This window comes from Anopheles coluzzii, chromosome 3 (assembly GCF_943734685.1).
Source record: "Anopheles coluzzii chromosome 3, AcolN3, whole genome shotgun sequence".
Classification (NCBI taxonomy): domain Eukaryota; kingdom Metazoa; phylum Arthropoda; class Insecta; order Diptera; family Culicidae; genus Anopheles; species Anopheles coluzzii.
The window spans coordinates 33,352,800-33,373,153 of NC_064671.1; the positions used below are offsets into that span (position 1 = coordinate 33,352,800).

At 47.0% G+C, this 20,354-nt stretch overlaps 3 protein-coding genes across 3 annotated transcripts in view; 2 read left to right on the forward strand and 1 right to left on the reverse strand.

The window, feature by feature from the left end:
• Window positions 1-20,354, forward strand: part of LOC120955650 (guanine nucleotide-binding protein subunit alpha homolog) — a 252,778-nt gene that overhangs the window by 24,103 nt on the left and 208,321 nt on the right. The window lies entirely within an intron of this gene.
• Window positions 197-1,911, forward strand: LOC120955652 (cyclin-dependent kinase 1). The gene is made up of 2 exons (XM_040376708.2): window positions 197-546; window positions 645-1,911. Exons 1-2 carry the CDS (start codon window positions 398-400, stop codon window positions 1,390-1,392), a joined length of 897 nt encoding a protein of 298 aa, XP_040232642.1. The 5' UTR covers window positions 197-397; the 3' UTR covers window positions 1,393-1,911.
• Window positions 2,016-7,730, reverse strand: LOC120955649 (stress-activated protein kinase JNK-like). The gene is made up of 4 exons (XM_040376705.2): window positions 6,786-7,730; window positions 3,365-3,544; window positions 3,164-3,293; window positions 2,016-3,090 (listed from the first exon to the last, which is right to left on the reverse strand). Exons 2-4 carry the CDS (start codon window positions 3,541-3,543, stop codon window positions 2,215-2,217), a joined length of 1,185 nt encoding a protein of 394 aa, XP_040232639.2. The 5' UTR covers window position 3,544; window positions 6,786-7,730; the 3' UTR covers window positions 2,016-2,214.

Consider the following 20,354-nt stretch of genomic DNA (forward strand, 5'->3'; position numbering starts at 1 on the left):
AATCTTTTTTCTGCCTTATTTTGCTACACAATACAAAGAGACGACACAATTCCAAACAAACGTAGACAATTTGTCATCCACGCGACAAACCATTCCCATCACCACCCATTGCTTTTCGACCAAAAACTGCTCGACTGTATCGAGCGCGCTCGGCAAACGTCAACCGCTCACCGCCTGACAGTCGAGCGGCTAACGTCCGCTTCGGGCTGCTTTTCAAACATAACGAACGCCATTTATGCCGCGCTCGCACCTTGTTTACAACGCTCCACAAATCGTAGTTGGCACCTTTCGTCGCAACATTTCCTGTTGCTGCGTGTTGTAAAAAAACGGTGAAAAACTCGACCAAAAAGACGGGCAACGGCGGTGAAGGCGAAAGGAAACACATACAAACAGAGCGATGGAGGACTTTCAGAAGATTGAAAAGATTGGCGAGGGTACGTACGGTGTGGTGTACAAGGGACGCAACAAGCACACCGGTGAGATCGTGGCCATGAAGAAGATCCGGCTGGAAACGGAGGACGAGGGCATCCCATCCACTGCGATCAGGTAAGGGGACAGTGTTCCCGTTGCACGTGATGTAGCGAATGTGCGTGTGTGCCCGTACTAACTTCCCCCCTTCTTCCTCTCACCGTCTCCACACACAGAGAGATATCCCTGCTGAAGGAGCTGAAGCACCGGAACGTGGTATCGCTGAAGGATGTGCTGATGGAGGAGAACCGGCTCTATCTAATCTTTGAGTTCCTGTCGATGGATCTGAAGAAGTACATGGACAGCCTGCCGCCGGAGAAGATGATCGATGCGGATCTGGTCAAGAGCTACATGTATCAGATCACGGCCGCGATGCTGTTCTGTCACCGTCGGCGCGTCCTGCACCGCGATCTGAAGCCCCAGAATCTGCTCATCAACAAGGAGGGCGTGATCAAGGTGGCCGACTTTGGGTTGGGCCGATCGTTCGGCATCCCCGTGCGCAACTACACACACGAGATCGTGACGCTGTGGTACCGGGCGCCGGAAGTGCTGCTGGGGTCGCTGCGCTACTCCTGCCCCGTGGACATCTGGTCGATTGGGTGTATCTTTGCCGAGATGGCCACCCGGAAGCCACTGTTCCAGGGCGATTCGGAGATCGATCAGCTGTTCCGGATGTTCCGCATACTGCGCACGCCGACGGATGACATCTGGCCGGGGGTGACCTCGCTGCCGGATTACAAATCATCCTTCCCGTGCTGGACGCAGAACAATCTCGCTAGTCAGGTGTCGAATCTGGATTCGGCCGGTATCGATCTGCTGCAGAAGTGCCTTATCTACGATCCGATGCTGCGCATCTCGGCGAAGAAGATCCTCGAGCACAAGTACTTCGATGGGTTCGAGCGGTGCAACATCCCGACGGAGTAATTGTAATTCCCCGTTTTTTTCTTCCCCTCTTGCGCTGTCAGGTGTTTTGCCATTCCTTCCTCTTTTTCTCTCTTTAAAAGGTGTGCTCGTGAATTACGTTACTGAATTTGCGCGCGTGTTTGTCCGCGTGTGCCGAATTATTAGGAATTATTACTGTACATTTTTACACAAACAAAACACACACGCCACCTTTTTTCATTCCAAACTCTTTCTTTCCAATCTTCTCCGCCTCGTCGTCCTCGTCGTCGTCGTCTTCGTTTTGTGTCCATTTTGTTGGACGCATGTCGATGTAAATATTCGTCTCGCGAAGAAAGGCCCTCGTTTGTCGTGTCCCATTTTTCTAAAAGCCATTCCTCCCACCCCCTCCAACACTACTCGACTCTCTGCACCGCTTTTGCGGGCTGTTTAGACACTAGAAATTGTAAGTAATTATTTCACTTCGCTCCGTTATTAAAGAACAAATATTCTACAAAAATTTATTTAATAAACAATGTTCTTAGTAAAGCGACCAAAAATCAATCGAGACGCGTTTACCGTAGAAACTGAGAGAAAAAAAAACAATATTAACGTATCGCTACAACTTTCACTAACATTAATAGCGTAAATAAGTATAAATGCCTAGGGAGAGATTGAGAGGAACGTTCCCACTACTGTTTCTGCTTACAATACACAAGTCTCTAGGGGTTTTAAAGCTAGCATCATTACTTACCCTACGCGACTAAACTAACAAATAACAGCCTCTTGAAAGGAAACGCAAATGGCCTTCGGTGTGTGTGTGATTGCTTCCCATCCCACTGTGCAACCCCCCCCCCACCCTTCCCTTCACCCTTCCTCATCCAACGACATCGTCCGCTGGATGTCCTGAATCTCCTCAAACAGCAACCGCTTCCACTGCTCCACCGTCAAGTTCCGCGCATCGAGCGCATGGTCGTACGGCTTCGGCGGCGGTCGCATCACATCCTCCTCGTAGTACCACACACTAACGTACGGATGGGCCAGCGCCTCGTCCACCGAAATCCTTTCCATCGGATCAAACGCAAGCATGCGGCGCAGAAAGTCCCTTGCCGCATCGTTCGTCAGCTGGGGCACATTCGGCGATGCCATCCCCTCGAACACCTCGTCCGGAAACAGCTCCCCAAACGGACGTCCCGCCACAACCGGCTGATTGCTTATGTATCGCTGCGTGCCGGGCGTTGTGCGTGCGATAAACTCTGGCCGCGGCGTACCGAGCGTTTCGACGATGCGCATCCACTGGTCGACATGGTCGGTGCCGGGGAACAGGACCGCCCCCGTGATCAGCTCCGCCATGATGCAGCCGATCGACCATAGGTCCACCTTGGTGTCGTACTCCATGTTGAGGATGATCTCGGGCGCACGGTAGTGGCGCGTCACGACGTACTGCGTCATCGTGAAGCTGGTGTCGATGCTGCGCGCCAACCCAAAGTCCAGTATCTTGAGCGTACAGTTCTTGCGCACCACAATGTTGGAGGGTTTCAGGTCCCGGTGGATGATGCCGGCCGAGTGGAGGTAGCGAATGCCGCACAGCATTTGGTACACGAGGAAGGATATGCGCTCGTGGTCGAGCTTGGTACCGAACACGTGCTGCAGGCTGCTGTCCATCAGCTCGGTGAAGATGTACACATCGCGGAAGGTGTCGAGCGTTTGCTGCGGGGTGTACGCGTACAGGAGCTTAATGATCTGGAAGATGATGTTAGGAGAAGATGTTAGTGGTGCAGTGGTGAGAAGCAGAGAAAAAAGAAGCCTCTCTCACATTGGGATGATCGACAAGCCGCATCAGCTTCAGCTCACGGTAGGCGCGCTTGGCAAAGGTAACATCCTGGAATGGTTGCGACAGCTTCTTCACTGCTAACCTTCTGCCCGTCTTTATATCCACGGCACTACTGTAATGTTATGATTAGGACATTGATTAAATATTGCTAAATTATTGTTTCTTCTAATTCCAGAGGCTTACCACACGGCACCCTGTACACCGATCCCGATCGGCATCATGTGTGAGGCAGGAAAGCGAGCCGGCAGATGGAAGTAGAACTCATTCGAACTCGGTGGATTTGCTGGAGCAGGGTGGTCACCGCCGGCAGGTTTGTTGTGGACACCCTCCGTGCCCTCTGCAGCTTCCTCTTGAGATTGCATGCTGAAAAGGGAAGATAGAGCGTCAGGTAAGCATTTTAACAATTTTTGAGGAGTGTTCCCCTAAATTGGAGTGTTTATTTAGCTTAATGAAGGGAAAATATCGTACAGACACATTGGGAGACACACACACTGTAGTAGGCTGTGGGAAGACATGTTTGCCCGTTCGATTAGCACCTTTGGCTAATGTGCAATCTTTTGGGCTGTGGGTGCCCCCCTCGAGCACAGTAAGCCGTGGGACATTTTAACGAGCGCTACAAGAAGACACATTGTGCTGCGCATCGGACCCGGAAAAAAGCAGGCTACGGAAAAGGAAGGAAAAGGTGTGCTGACGGCCATTTAGTCCAGTGCATAATGGAACCCATTCAACATGGGCGAGGAATTTATTGCCCTTCAAAACACTGGACGGGGCGCGTCCAGAGAAGCTTGAATCGAAGCGGAAAACAGGTTCGTCGTCTGATAAGAGTGTGATCTCCATTTCTTAAAACAAACGATGACACGTAGGGGGGTACCACCGTAGCTTCTAGTTGATGAGTTTATGACAATCCTCCCCGCACTCGGGGAAGGTATCGGTAATGGAGATGAACTAATGGGTGTCTGATAATGTGAACGACCGCGGTGAGTGTGTGGTAATGGATCGGTATGACATCGGTGTGTGCCATCATTGTTTTTATTTCTAACTTCTCGTTTGCTCCTTCTTTTTAGATGATACGACCACCAAGTGCGGTGTACTGCATGAATCATCCAGTTCCGAATTGTCGGAATCGTTGGAGGTATAGTGGTGGGAACGAACGAGTTTGGAGGGTACGCTCTGGTGTGTGCGGTGATTGATTTGACGCCACATACAATGCGATAAACACGTCATCGTTCGCTAGCGTGAAATTCGCTCAATACGTGAGTGAGAGTGAGAGAGTAACATCATCAGTAGCGTCGTCATCATCATACCGTTCACCACGTGCGAAGGGCACCAGCAGCAACTCACACAGACGGTTTGATGATGATGATGATGCTGGTGATGATTTCGGAAGGTTTTGAGAGAACGGTCGCGCACCCGCCTACTCGATCAGACGGTCGCGGATGTGTGGAGGTGATCGCAAATGTGTGTCTGTGTGTGCAGTATGGAGAGTAGGTCAACAAAGAGCGTACGGAACAACGTTGTCTAGCGCGTCAGGGGTTTTCAAGCGGGTAAGCCCTTAAATTTTGTGTCATTTTTAACATTTTTTTAAATGAAAAAATCCATTTTTTTTAGGATGAAACTTCTCCCAAGTTTTACTTATAGAGCAGGCTGCATTCATTGAATACTGTATATCTAATCATGTTTAATCGTTCATGTGATGCGGATGGAAATTTGACGATACAGGTTTACGAGACTTATTCAGCACCACGCAGTCGGATAAGTCAGTCCTTGCTACGGGGGGACAGTCCATACCAGGCTCAAACCCAACGCGGGCATATTGTTAAGTTGTGCAGGTTGACTGTACCGAGGGACGACCCAGCTCGAAAGTTCCTTTATGCCGGCCACAAGATCAGAGGCGGTGTGGTAAGCCCAAGCTGGGGTGAAAAGATGGCAAAAAAGAAGAAAAGGTGGCAAAAAAGATGGCAAAAAAGAAAAGAAGGTGTTCGCCATTTAAACCGGGATAACGGATACGCTGACGGTACGGATTTTGGACACTCCTACATCTAGCATAGACTACAAATCCATAACACCAGGTAAGTGAATAATCATTGGTCTATATTGCGAGAAATGTGCATCGTTTTATAAGCAAATAATTAATCAACATTTAGTAAAGGTATCATTTTCAAATAAACGCTACAGTCTGTTCCCGAGTTACACGGTTCTCGACTAACGCGGATTCGGAGATGCGCGGTTTTCTAAATGTGACAAATAAAATGTCAAATCAGTACAATTTGCTTCAAGTTCGGTATAAATTGCATTTTTGCTAACAAATTGAAACCGCTAAAAGCCAGAAATATTAGAATTTTCTGCACGAATCATAGCAAATAAATGATAAAGTGTACAAAAGTATTAATTTAAATCAAAAACTGCGAATAATGAACAGTATTTAGTCAAAAAACGTGAAATTCGACTTACGCGGATATTCGAGTTACGCGGATTCGTCGGGAACGCGGAAACCGCGTAACTCGGAAACAGACTGTACAGAGCGAAAGAAGGTTTTTCAATTAATAAAATTAATCATTTTGACAAATAGGTTCGAGATGCAAACATCTGAAGTACAAAACAAATCACAAACGGATAACTCAATACCACCAAAAAGCTCAAAATACCTACAAAAAGTCTCCTTTCAACAACACGATTTTTTCCCGATTTAAATAGTTTCCTCAAAAGATAAATGAAGAACCTTTAGTTACTGTCTAAATAGTATATTACAGCGTTTTCCAGGAGTGCTCATAAATGTGGGACACTTTATTGACTCCTTCTTACGTGTAATGAACTTAATGTATGGGAATTGGGCTATAGCACCCTTGTTGGACAAATCCAATGGGAATTTCCAAGGAGCCTGTCTAACAAGAGAGTCTAATTTCCATCATATGAAGTTCACGGCCCATAAGAAAGAGTCAAGGAAGTGTCCCACAACCATGACGTGTTCATAAGTTTTTGTTTGCGATTATATGACTAAAAATCTTTTCCAAAGGCCACCGTTTGCAGGTTGCTCACCCCTGGCAGAGAGAACAAGCTCGCGCAACGCCCTTTCTAACACAGCTGATCCAGCCAAACACGGGAGGGCAAACGGTTCTAGCTCCACCGTTCACACCGCACTCCGATCGACGGTAAGTAGCAGAAGGGAACACCACCACTACTAAACACACACATAGCGCCCTTTTTGTTACGTACGCGAGAGATGATGCTATAATGCGCGCCGCTTACTCACTCACAGTTCCGCGAACGCGCACGAACACGATCGCGCGACGTCATCGATCGGAGTTTCGCAAATCCAACCGCGAGCGCGCTGCCGCTGTTGGTGCACGGCAGTGTTGGGCCGTAACGCCTGGTATGTCTGCCGTTTCCGACTGCGACGGTTGGGAGCGTGATCGGCCGGGCGCCGGTCTTCGCTTTACTCATCTCGATTTTTTGTTTTGGAAACTCCCAGATCGTGCGTGCGTGCGTCTGGCGTGAGTGCGTGAGTTACAGCTGACTAATGGAATTTTTCGTGTGCTCTCTCTCTCTATCTCTGTCTCTGCAGATCGATGAGTCAGATGGTGTGAAGAAGGATACCACTACTCACCTTGCTGGCGTGACGTTTGCTCGTCTTTTCGGAAGTTTTTGGCACCTTTGGAAGCAAACAGGAACAGCAGGAGGACAGCAGCGCGGACGAACTCGAATTGAACTCTGCACACGATCGCGAACGGTGTTGTGTGTGTACGTGTCTGTTGGCACGCGCTCGCGCACCACCTCCGTTTGAAGAAGCACAACACACCGTAAACAAAGAACTTTACATTCGCATACACACTCACACGCAAACCACACACGATCCAGAGACCCGTCGCAGGGCCAAACACGCGGGTAAGTTCCCTTTCGCACAAACCCACTCACTGGCACTGGCACAACAGCAGGAGCGTGAACTTTCTTTTCGTGTGTTTTTTTCGAACCAAACTGTGCGTTAGAACAATGACACAAAAGCGCAACGTGTGCGCCACCCACAAGTGTTGTATATCCGCGGCAAAACACACTCCTTTGTGTCCGGCTCGTCAAGCGTGCGCGCGCGCGCTCACACACTCTTCAGGTGGCGGGCGCAAACAACACCGATCGCGACAACGGTGGACATCAGCATCATCCGACTCACAACACACAACGCCAACAACATGATCTTTATACCTCGCGCGAAGAAATTGGAAGAGAGCAAAAAACAAACGCGACCGATCGCAGCGCCGGGATGCTTAAGACTGTGTTACCCCGCGCCGATGTTGCGCGAGCGTGCGCGCATGTTCGACTGCGTTCGCGCTCACAAACAACAACCACGACAACGACGACGTCGTCGTTACCGCCAGCCCAACCAGCCGCGGCTACCGCTGTCTTGTGGCCGCGGGACAAGTTTTTGTTCAATGAATCATCAAACGTGCAGAACAAGACACACACAAACAGACAGCCATACGGTGCTGTGGGCCCCCTGCCGTGCCGCGGCCTAAAGGTGTGTTTTGTTAGTCCATTGGCGCACACCTACGGGTCCGGTCGCGCGCAGAGAGCATCAAACTCCCGTTCGCGTACTCTCTCTCTCTCTCTGTCTGTGGTGCGCGCAATCGCTCGCCCAACAAGGGACGTTTTGGAAAGGGACGCTCGTATTGATAATCGAAACCGCAATCAATGCAATCGCTGTTGATGACGTCGTGTTTGGGAGACGGCTTTTCGGCTTCTTTTTGAGGGAAGGGATAGCCCGCTCTCTCTCTCTCTCACTCTCTTTTAAATTGCAACACTCACCCCACCACACCCCCCGGGTTTGCATATTGGGACATACTACGGCTTGTGCTGCTGCGTCTAGTTTACTTAATGCTGGGAAACTCCACAACGCTCCCACCCAAGGTTTTTTTTTTCGGGGCGGATATGCGTTCGTTCAGGGACTTTTGGTAGCTAGATCAATAGGTCGAAGCACGGAATGTCCACAAGGGCCACCGCACGTCCTCGTTGGTTTTTGGGGGGAAACCAGCGTGTTAAAGGTCACAGTTATTGTAGATGTGTTTATCTACCAACCAGTTCCGGGATAGGTTTATTGGACCAGTTTTAACGAGCATAAATGTTCGGAGTAGGGCTTTAGTAGAATATTTGTAAGATATCTTTAGAAAGATAATATGAAAAGTATGATACGGTGTATAGTACAGTGAAGTCTCTCTAAGGTGTAGTCTGTCAAGAATAATTGTTTCTTTAAGATGCAAATGTTAATGGTTTGAAGATGATCGTCTCTATAATTACTCCAAGTTTCATATGCGATTTGGCTAGAGGTGAATACTTGGAATTGTCGAAGGTAGGTCTCTTGGAAATACACCTTAGGCAGACTTCAGTCTAATTCCATCAATAATTCAATATTTTTAAACTTGTCAATGACCTGGGGTGACAATTACGAACCTACAGCGCGTAATTCACGATCTTCTTATCAAAGCTTTTGTTTGTCGTTTAAAGTGTCTTTCCTATACTTTTGTGTGCCAATTCTTGCTGAAGTCTTCATTAGGGCTGGAGTTAATTTCAGGAGGTATATCTTATGTTCTGAAGAATTCTGTTAATTTTAGTTTGATTTAAGTTTTGTATTAATTGAATCCTGAATTCAAAATTGTCTTTGAGTTTTGGGAGCTCTGAAACTACGCGCTTGGGATGCTTTCCAGAATTGTTAAAGGTTTGGACTATTTGGCGAACATAAAGGTTGAAGAAAGATCATTACGAATAGGAATCAAAGTTAGGATAGGGTAAACCTTGAGACCTCTAGTGGTGAACTGGAGATGATGGGAAAAAGATACTGGAGTAGATAAAATGAAGAAACTCTCATCCGGATAGAGTATGGTAAACTATCAGAGATTAAGACTTAGAAAGCCAAGTAGTCAAGAGGATCGAGCGAATTTAGCAGATAAGTTATACTTAATTATCAAAATTTTGAGAAAAAAACGAAACACAAAATCATTAAAATCAGAGTGCAGCATTCACAACAATTTTGGAGATGAAAATTACCAAAGTTTATCGAAAAGCTAAAAAGCATATGTAAAGGCAATCCAGAAGTCATAGGAGCACCTCAAAGTTATTTAAAGCCAACCTATTTATAGGTATGATAAACGCTTTAAAATGTGCTTTTATGACTGGGAGGAGCATCCGGACACCAGACGCGTTCATTACGCGTCTAATGCCCTCCTCCATTCATACTGCGATAAGCTAAGCGCAAATGCAGAGAGCACACACACGGGAGATGATGTGTTACGCTATTGCCAGCTGGTGTGACAAATGGACAACAATGCTATCTTACACGGGGCAGCAAACCGAAAAAGGGAACTGCCTGTCCCATTCGGAAAGACAACAGCACGCACGTGCTTTTTTGCCCGAGTCGCCCGAGTTATAAGCAGAAGGAAGGAGAAGGTGGTGACGCCATCGGTTAGAATGTCAGCGCCTCTGCTTATCTCTCACGCGGGGAGATGATGATTCAAGGTGGTTCCACATGTGTGAAGATAGCGATATGGGATGGTATGGATGACCCCCAAAAGCACGTGCCCCCAAGTGTCCTAGTTGTTGGCTTTAGATACATTTCTAAAGCACAATTTGGAACAGCGTTATCAGGTCAAATCATTCATTCAAAGGCTTTCTGTCGTTATGAATCATATAATAACAAACTTCTAGAATAAACTGGGGGGCGCGCACGTTTTATCGTTAGCCAGTGGGACTTTACGATGGCCTAGTCTGCAGTAAGCCGCTCAGTAAGCCACCATGCCAAACATACACAAGATATGCAGGCGCCTTTATAGCATGATTGAATCATAAATCGCAAACATGTCCAGCTGGGACCCTGAACACTACGTACGGTCCGGCAATTGATAAGGAAGGCCAAACCAAGCAGCAGTTAGCACGCGACAAACCCCCCCCACTAACCGCTTCGCTTTATCATTTTTGTAAACTCAGCCCGATCTTAATGGAAAGTCCAAAAGCCGCTGTTCCCGCACAGACGAGAGCTTGTTGGTTCCTTAATATATGGTACATTTTTTCGGGGGCCCCGGCGCATAAACTGACGTGACTCATCGACGGCTGGCAGATGGCAGATGAAGAAGCTGCCGAGACGCCACCACCAGCGCTTGATCGACAAAGATTCGTCCCGTTGCTTCAAAATGTCACGGCAGTGCCAAGTGAAAAGCTCCGTGTGGCGCGCCTCTATGATCCAGAAAAAGCTGGTTTTTTTTATCACCCAGACACTGGCAACCGGCCTGGCCCGCCGACACACCGACATAGGGAACGCGATCACGATGATGAGTCAGCGATGCTGTTCCTCTCAGCGTTTCACATCGAAGATCGAAGATAGCAGCTCTCTCGCTGCAAATCAAATGCAAATTTTCTCACGAATATTGTGTTACCAAGATTGGCGAGATTTTGGCGCTCAAAGCGCTTCTTCGTGCCGCCGCGCAATGCTCGATCAGCTGTTAATGCGCGAGAAAGGTATCTCTCGCAGAGAGCTGCGCGTATTGCTCTCTGTGGCGCATGTTGGCGCGTTCTCGCTGTCCATTGCGCAACACTGGAGCGGCGGTGGCCGTTGTTTACGACAGTGACGTCAGAGAAGATATGTGTCGGTGCGGTGCCGGTCTTGTGATTGCCATGGTCAGGGTAGGCACGCGCTCGTTGATGATTCATGCGCCTCGCGCGCGCGCGCTTGCCGGCTTCTTCCTGCGTGTGACGAAACGCGCGTTCATTGAAGAGAAAGAGTAGCACAGAGAAAGGGATGGGAAACGGACAGGTTACTATCGTGTGATTGTACGAGATAACCTTACACATACACAATCTATCAATTTCCTGCTGATAAATGGCGTGCATGATGTATCAGTCTAACAGAAAGAGGGAGGAGCAACAACGGGCAATTAGAGATTACTGCTGTGTGGTGGTATGGTCAGCAAATAGCAATCGGGTAAAAGATAATTCATGTGTTGATCGTGATGCTCGACTGTAAACACGTGTTAGTGACACGTGTTAAAAAGGATAAATATGCAGGGATTTTTTTAAATGAGAGAAAACGCCTACGTTCGGTGCTCTCGCGTTTTCTAGTCCTATACTGCCTTCTCTCTGTATACAGTATATGGTTTTCTCTCTGGTATTAGGCGCTGATCACATGCTCTTATCACACGAGAGTAAAGATGACGGACGGAGTGTATCTTTTCTCTCACTCCTTCCGCTACTTCTAAAGGATGCTGCGACCAATCAAAACGCTACTAACGCGGACCAAAATACCAGGCATCGTAACAGGAGATCATCCAAATCAGGAGGTAGCTCTATCGATCCACACTCTCACCATGTCTCGCTCTCGCTAGTGTGAGAAGATCTAACGCTCCTCTCTCTTATTGGGCGCTTATCACATGCTCTTATCATGCGAGAGGAAAGATGACGAGGAGAGTGTGTATCGTTTCTCTCTCGCTCCTTCCGCTACCTCTAAAGGATGCTGCGACCAAAATAGCAGTCATCGTAACAGGAGATCATCCAAATCAGGAGGCAGCTCTATCGATCCACACTCTCACCATGTCTCGCTCTCGCTAGTGTGAGAAGATCTAACGCTCCTCTCTCTTATTGGGCGCTTATCACATGCTCTTATCACACGAGAGGAAAGATGACGAGGAGAGTGTATATCGCTTCTCTCGCTCCTTCCGCTACCTCTGAAGGATGCTGCGACCAATCAAAACGCTACCAGCGCGGAATAAAATACCAGGCATCGTAACAGGAGATCATCCAAATCAGGAGGTAGCTCTATCGATCCACACTCTCACCATGTCTCGCTCTCGCTAGTGTGAGAAGATCTAACGCTCCTCTCTCTTATTGGGCGCTTATCACATGCTCTTATCATGCGAGAGGAAAGATGACGAGGAGAGTGTGTATCGTTTCTCTCTCGCTCCTTCCGCTACCTTTGAGGGATGCTGCGACCAATCAAAACGCTACTAACGCGGGCCAAAATACCAGGCATCGTAACAGGAGATCATCCAAATCAGGAGGCAGCTCTATCGATCCACACTCTCACCATGTCTCGCTCTCGCTAGTGTGAGAAGATCTAACGCTCCTCTCTCTTATTGGGCGCTTATCACATGCTCTTATCACACGAGAGAAAAGGTGACGGGCGGAGAGTGTATTCTTTCTCTCGCTCCTTCCGCTACTTCTAAAGGATGCTGCGACCAATCAAAACCAAAATAGCAGTCATCGTAACAGGAGATCATCCAAATCAGGAGGTAGCTCTATCGATCCACACTCTCACCATGTCTCGCTCTCGCCAGTGTGAGAAGATCTAACGCTCCTCTCTTATTGGGCGCTTATCACATGCTCTTATCACACGAGAGAAAAGGTGACGGGCGGAGTGTGTATCCTTTCCCTCGCTCCTTCCGCTACTTCTAAAGGATGCTGCGACCAATCAAAACGCTACTAACGCGGACCAAAATACCAGGCATCGTAACAGGAGATCATTCAAATCAGGAAGTAGCTCTATCGATCCACACTCTCACCATGTCTCGCTCTCGCTAGTGTGAGAAGATCTAACGCACCTCTCTCTTATTGGGCGCTTATCACATGCTCTTATCACACGAGAGAAAAGGTGACGGGCGGAGAGTGTATTCTTTCTCTCGCTCCTTCCGCTACTTCTAAAGGATGCTGCGACCAATCAAAACCAAAATAGCAGTCATCGTAACAGGAGATCATCCAAATCAGGAGGTAGCTCTATCGATCCACACTCTCACCATGTCTCGCTCTCGCTAGTGTGAGAAGATCTAACGCACCTCTCTCTTATTGGGCGCTTATCACATGCTCTTATCATGCGAGACGAAAGATGACGAGGAGAGTGTGTATCGCTTCTCTCGCTCCTTCCACTACCTTTGAGGGATGCTGCGACCAATCAAAACGCTACTAACGCGGGCCAAAATACCAGGCATCGTAACAGGAGATCATCCAAATCAGGAGGCAGCTCTATCGATCCACACTCTCACCATGTCTCGCTCTCGCTAGTGTGAGAAGATCTAACGCTCCTCTCTCTTATTGGGCGCTTATCACATGCTCTTATCACACGAGAGAAAAGGTGACGGGCGGAGAGTGTATTCTTTCTCTCGCTCCTTCCGCTACTTCTAAAGGATGCTGCGACCAATCAAAACCAAAATAGCAGTCATCGTAACAGGAGATCATCCAAATCAGGAGGTAGCTCTATCGATCCACACTCTCACCATGTCTCGCTCTCGCCAGTGTGAGAAGATCTAACGCTCCTCTCTTATTGGGCGCTTATCACATGCTCTTATCACACGAGAGAAAAGGTGACGGGCGGAGTGTGTATCCTTTCCCTCGCTCCTTCCGCTACTTCTAAAGGATGCTGCGACCAATCAAAACGCTACTAACGCGGACCAAAATACCAGGCATCGTAACAGGAGATCATTCAAATCAGGAAGTAGCTCTATCGATCCACACTCTCACCATGTCTCGCTCTCGCTAGTGTGAGAAGATCTAACGCACCTCTCTCTTATTGGGCGCTTATCACATGCTCTTATCACACGAGAGAAAAGGTGACGGGCGGAGAGTGTATTCTTTCTCTCGCTCCTTCCGCTACTTCTAAAGGATGCTGCGACCAATCAAAACCAAAATAGCAGTCATCGTAACAGGAGATCATCCAAATCAGGAGGTAGCTCTATCGATCCACACTCTCACCATGTCTCGCTCTCGCTAGTGTGAGAAGATCTAACGCACCTCTCTCTTATTGGGCGCTTATCACATGCTCTTATCATGCGAGACGAAAGATGACGAGGAGAGTGTGTATCGCTTCTCTCGCTCCTTCCACTACCTTTGAGGGATGCTGCGACCAATCAAAACGCTATTAACGCGGGCCAAAATACCAGGCATCGTAATCACATGCTCTTATCACACGAGAGAAAAGGTGACGGGCGGAGAGTGTGTGGTGAATAAAGTCGCAAAAGTTTTTGTGACAATCGCAAAAGTCGCAGAAGTTTTTGCGACAATCGCAGAAGTTTTTGCGACAATCGCAAAAGTCGCAGAAGTTTTTGCGACAATCGCAAAAGTCGCAAAAGTTTTTGCGACAATCGCAAAAGTCGCAGAAGTTTTTGCGACAATCGCAGAAGTTTTTGCGACAATCACAAAAGTCGCAAAAGTTTTTGCGACAATCGCAAAAGTCGCAGAAGTTTTTGCGACAATCGCAAAAGTCGCAGAAGTTCTTGCGACAATTGCAAAAGTCGCAGAAGTTTTTGCGACAATCGCAAAAGTCGCAAAAGTTTTTGCGACAATCCCAAAAGTCGCAGAAGTTTTTGCGACAATCGCAAATGTGTATTCTTTCTCTCGCTCCTTCCGCTACTTCTAAAGGATGCTGCGACCAATCGAAACGCTACTAACGCGGACCAAAATACCAGGCATCGTAACAGGAGATTATCCAAATCAGGAGGTAACTCTATCGATCCACTCTCTCACCATGTCTCGCTCTCGCTAGTGTGAGAAGATCTAACGCTCCTCTCTCTTATTGGGCGCTTATCACATGCTCTGATCACACGAGAGGAAAGATGACGAGGAGAGTGTATATCGCTTCTCTCGCTCCTTCCACTACCTTTGAGGGATGCTGCGACCAATCAAAACGCTACTAACGCGGGCCAAAATACCAGGCATCGTAACAGGAGATCATCCAAATCAGGAGGTAGCTCTACCGATCCACACTCTCACCATGTCTCGCTCTCGCTAGTGTGAGAAGATCTAACGTTCCTCTCTCTTATTGGGCGCTTATCACATGCTCTTATCACACGAGAGAAAAGGTAACGGGCGGAGAGTGTGTGGTGAATAAAGTCGCAAAAGTTTTTGTGACAATCGCAAAAGTCGCAGAAGTTTTTGCGACAATCGCAGAAGTTTTTGCGACAATCGCAAAAGTCGCAGAAGTTTTTGCGACAATCGCAAAAGTCGCAAAAGTTTTTGCGACAATCGCAAAAGTCGCAGAAGTTTTTGCGACAATCGCAGAAGTTTTTGCGACAATCGCAAAAATCGCAAAAGTTTTTGCGACAATCGCAAAAGTCGCAAAAGTTTTTGCGACAATCGCAAAAGTCGCAGAAGTTTTTGCGACAATTGCAAAAGTCGCAAAAGTTTTTGCGACAATCGCAAAAGTCGCAGAAGTTTTTGCGACAATCGCAAAAGTCGCAGAAGTTTTTGCGACAATCGCAAAAGTCGCAGAAGTTTTTGCGACAATCGCAAGAGTTTTTGCGACAATCTCAAAAGTCGCAGAAGTTTTTGCGACAATCGCAAAAGTCGCAGAAGTTTTTGCGACAATCACAAAAGTCGCAGAAGTTTTTGCGACAATCGCAAAAGTCGCAGAAGTTTTTGCGACAATCGCAGAAGTTTTTGCGACAATCGCAAAAGTCGCAGAAGTTTTTGCGACAATTGCAAAAGTCGCAGAAGTTTTTGCGACAATCACAAAAGTCGCAGAAGTTTTTGCGACAATCGCAAAAGTCGCAGAAGTTTTTGCGACAATCGCAGAAGTTTTTGCGACAATCGCAGAAGTTTTTGCGACAATTGCAAAAGTCGCAAAAGTTTTTGCGACAATCGCAAGTTTTTGCGAAAATCGCAAAAGTTTTTGCGACAATCGCAAAAGTCGCAGAAGTTTTTGCAAAAATCGCAGAAGTTTTTGCGACAATCGCAAAAGTCGCAAAAGTTTTTGCGACAATCGCAAAAGTCGCAAAAGTTTTTGCGACAATCGCAAAAGTCGCAGAAGTTTTTGCGACAATCGCAGAAGTTTTTGCGACAATCGCAAAAGTCGCAGAAGTTTTTGCGACAATTGCAAAAGTCGCAGAAGTTTTTGCGACAATCGCAAAAGTCGCAAAAGTTTTTGCGACAATCACAAAAGTCGCAAAAGTTTTTGCGACAATCGCAAAAGTCGCAGAAGTTTTTGCGACATTCGCAAAAGTCGCAGAAATTTTCGCGACAATTGCAAAATTCGCAGAAGTTTTTGTGACAATCGCAAAAGTCGCAGAAGTTTTTGCGACAATCGCAAGAGTTTTTGCGACAATCGCAAAAGTCGCAAAAGTTTTTGCGACAATTGCAAAAGTCGCAAAAGTTTTTGCGACGATCGCAAAAGTCGCAGAAGTTTTTGCGACAATTGCAAAAGTCGCAGAAGTTTTTGCGACGATCGCAAAAGTCGCAAAAGTTTTTGCGACAATCGCAAAAGTCGCAGAAGTTTTTGCGACAATCGCAAAAGTCGCAGAAGTTTTTGCGACATTTGCAAAGTCGCAAAAGTTTTTGCGACAGTCGCAAAAGTCGCAAAAGTTTTTGCGACAATCGCAAAAGTCGCAAAAGTTTTTGCGACAATCGCAAAAGTCGCAAAAGTTTTTGCGACAATCGCAAAAGTCGCAGAAGTTTTTGCGACAATCGCAAAAGTCGCAGAAGTTTTTGCGACAATTGCAAAAGTCGCAGAAGTTTTTGCGACGATCGCAAAAGTCGCAAAAGTTTTTGCGACAATCGCAAGTCGCAAAAGTTTTTGCGACAATCGCAAGAGTTTTTGCGACAATCTCAAAAGTCGCAGAAGTTTTTGCGACAATCGCAAAAGTCGCAGAAGTTTTTGCGACAATCACAAAAGTCGCAGAAGTTTTTGCGACAATCGCAAAAGTCGCAGAAGTTTTTGCGACAATCGCAAAAGTCGCAGAAGTTTTTGCGACAATCGCAGAAGTTTTTGCGACAATCGCAGAAGTTTTTGCGACAATTGCAAAAGTCGCAAAAGTTTTTGCGACAATCGCAAAAGTTTTTGCGAAAATCGCAAAAGTTTTTGCGACAATCGCAAAAGTCGCAGAAGTTTTTGCGAAAATCGCAGAAGTTTTTGCGACAATCGCAAAAGTCGCAAAAGTTTTTGCGACAATCGCAAAAGTCGCAAAAGTTTTTGCGACAATCGCAAAAGTCGCAGAAGTTTTTGCGACAATCGCAAAAGTCGCAAAAGTTTTTGCGACAATCACAAAAGTCGCAAAAGTTTTTGCGACAATCGCAAAAGTCGCAAAAGTTTTTGCGACAATCGCAAAAGTCGCAGAAATTTTCGCGACAATTGCAAAATTCGCAGAAGTTTTTGTGACAATCGCAAAAGTCGCAGAAGTTTTTGCGACAATCGCAAGAGTTTTTGCGACAATCGCAAAAGTCGCAAAAGTTTTTGCGACAATTGCAAAAGTCGCAGAAGTTTTTGCGACAATCGCAAAAGTCGCAGAAGTTTTTGCGACAATTGCAAAAGTCGCAGAAGTTTTTGCGACGATCGCAAAAGTCGCAAAAGTTTTTGCGACAATCGCAAAAGTCGCAGAAGTTTTTGCGACAATCGCAAAAGTCGCAGAAGTTTTTGCGACAATTGCAAAGTCGCAAAAGTTTTTGCGACAGTCGCAAAAGTCGCAAAAGTTTTTGCGACAATCGCAAAAGTCGCAAAAGTTTTTGCGACAATCGCAAAAGTCGCAGAAGTTTTTGCGACAATCGCAAAAGTCGCAGAAGTTTTTGCGACAATCGCAAAAGTCGCAGAAGTTTTTGCGACAATCGCAAAAGTCGCAGAAGTTTTTGCGACAATCGCAAAAGTCGCAGAAGTTTTTGCGACAATCGCAAAAGTCGCAAAAGTTTTTGCGACAATCGCAAAAGTCGCAGAAGTTTTTGCGACAATCGCAAAAGTTTTTGCGACAATCGCAGAAGTTTTTGCGACAATTGCAAAAGTCGCAAAAGTTTTTGCGACAATCGCAAAAGTTTTTGCGACAATCGCAAAAGTCGCAAAAGTTTTTGCGACAATCGCAAAAGTCGCAGAAGTTTTTGCGACAATCGCAAAAGTCGCAAAAGTTTTTGCGACAATCCCAAAAGTCGCAGAAGTTTTTGCGACAATCGCAAATGTGTATTCTTTCTCTCGCTCCTTCCGCTACTTCTAAAGGATGCTGCGACCAATCGAAACGCTACTAACGCGGACCAAAATACCAGGCATCGTAACAGGAGATCATCCAAATCAGGAGGTAACTCTATCGATCCACACTCTCACCATGTCTCGCTCTCGCTAGTGTGAGAAGATCTAACGCTCCTCTCTCTTATTGGGCGCTTATCACATGCTCTGATCACACGAGAGGAAAGATGACGAGAGTGTGTATCGCTTCTCTCGCTCCTTCCACTACCTTTGAGGGATGCTGCGACCAATCAAAACGCTACTAACGCGGGCCAACATACCAGGCATCGTAACAGGAGATCATCCAAATCAGGAGGTAGCTCTATCGATCCACACTCTCACCATGTCTCGCTCTCGCTAGTGTGAGAAGCTCTAACGCACCTCTCTCTTATTGGGCGCTTATCACATGCTCTTATCATGCGAGACGAAAGATGACGAGGAGAGTGTGTATCGCTTCTCTCGCTCCTTCCACTACCTTTGAGGGATGCTGCGACCAATCAAAACGCTACTAACGCGGGCCAAAATACCAGGCATCGTAACAGGAGATCATCCAAATCAGGAGGTAGCTCTATCGATCCACACTCTCACCATGTCTCGCTCTCGCTAGTGTGAGAAGATCTAACGTTCCTCTCTCTTATTGGGCGCTTATCACATGCTCTTATCACACGAGAGAAAAGGTGACGGGCGGAGAGTGTATTCTTTCTCTCGCTCCTTCCGCTACTTCTAAAGGATGCTGCGACCAATCGAAACGCTACTAACGCGGACCAAAATACCAGGCATCGTAACAGGAGATCATCCAAATCAGGAGGTAGCTCTATCGATCCACACTCTCACCATGTCTCGCTCTCGCCAGTGTGAGAAGATCTAACGTTCCTCTCTTATTGGGCGCTTATCACATGCTCTTATCATGCGAAAGGAAAGATAACGAGGAGAGTGTGTATCGCTTCTCTCGCTCCTTCCACTACCTTTGAGGGATGCTGCGACCAATCAAAACGCTACTAACGCGGGCCAAAATACCAGGCATCGTAACAGGAGATCATCCAAATCAGGAGGTAGCTCTATCGATCCACACTCTCACCATGTCTCGCTCTCGCTAGTGTGAGAAGCTCTAACGCACCTCTCTCTTATTGGGCGCTTATCACATGCTCTTATCATGCGAGACGAAAGATGACGAGGAGAGTGTGTATCGCTTCTCTCGCTCCTTCCACTACCTTTGAGGGATGCTGCGACCAATCAAAACGCTACTAACGCGGGCCAAAATACCAGGCATCGTAACAGGAGATCATCCAAATCAGGAGGTAGCTCTATCGATCCACACTCTCACCATGTCTCGCTCTCGCTAGTGTGAGAAGATCTAACGTTCCTCTCTTATTGGGCGCTTATCACATGCTCTTATCATGCGAAAGGAAAGATAACGAGGAGAGTGTGTATCGCTTCTCTCGCTCCTTCCACTACCTTTGAGGGATGCTGCGACCAATCAAAACGCTACTAACGCGGGCCAAAATACCAGGCATCGTAACAGGAGATCATCCAAATCAGGAGGTAGCTCTATCGATCCACACTCTCACCATGTCTCGCTCTCGCTAGTGTGAGAAGCTCTAACGCACCTCTCTCTTATTGGGCGCTTATCACATGCTCTTATCATGCGAGACGAAAGATGACGAGGAGAGTGTGTATCGCTTCTCTCGCTCCTTCCACTACCTTTGAGGGATGCTGCGACCAATCAAAACGCTACTAACGCGGGCCAAAATACCAGGCATCGTAACAGGAGATCATCCAAATCAGGAGGTAGCTCTATCGATCCACACTCTCACCATGTCTCGCTCTCGCTAGTGTGAGAAGATCTAACGTTCCTCTCTCTTATTGGGCGCTTATCACATGCTCTTATCACACGAGAGAAAAGGTGACGGGCGGAGAGTGTGTGGTGAATAAAGTCGCAAAAGTTTTTGTGACAATCGCAAAAGTCGCAGAAGTTTTTGCGACAATCGCAGAAGTTTTTGCGACAATCGCAAAAGTCGCAGAAGTTTTTGCGACAATCGCAAAAGTCGCAAAAGTTTTTGCGACAATCGCAAAAGTCGCAGAAGTTTTTGCGACAATCGCAGAAGTTTTTGCGACAATCGCAAAAGTCGCAGAAGTTTTTGCGACAATCGCAAAAGTCGCAGAAGTTTTTGCGACAATCGCAAAAGTCGCAGAAGTTCTTGCGACAATTGCAAAAGTCGCAGAAGTTTTTGCGAC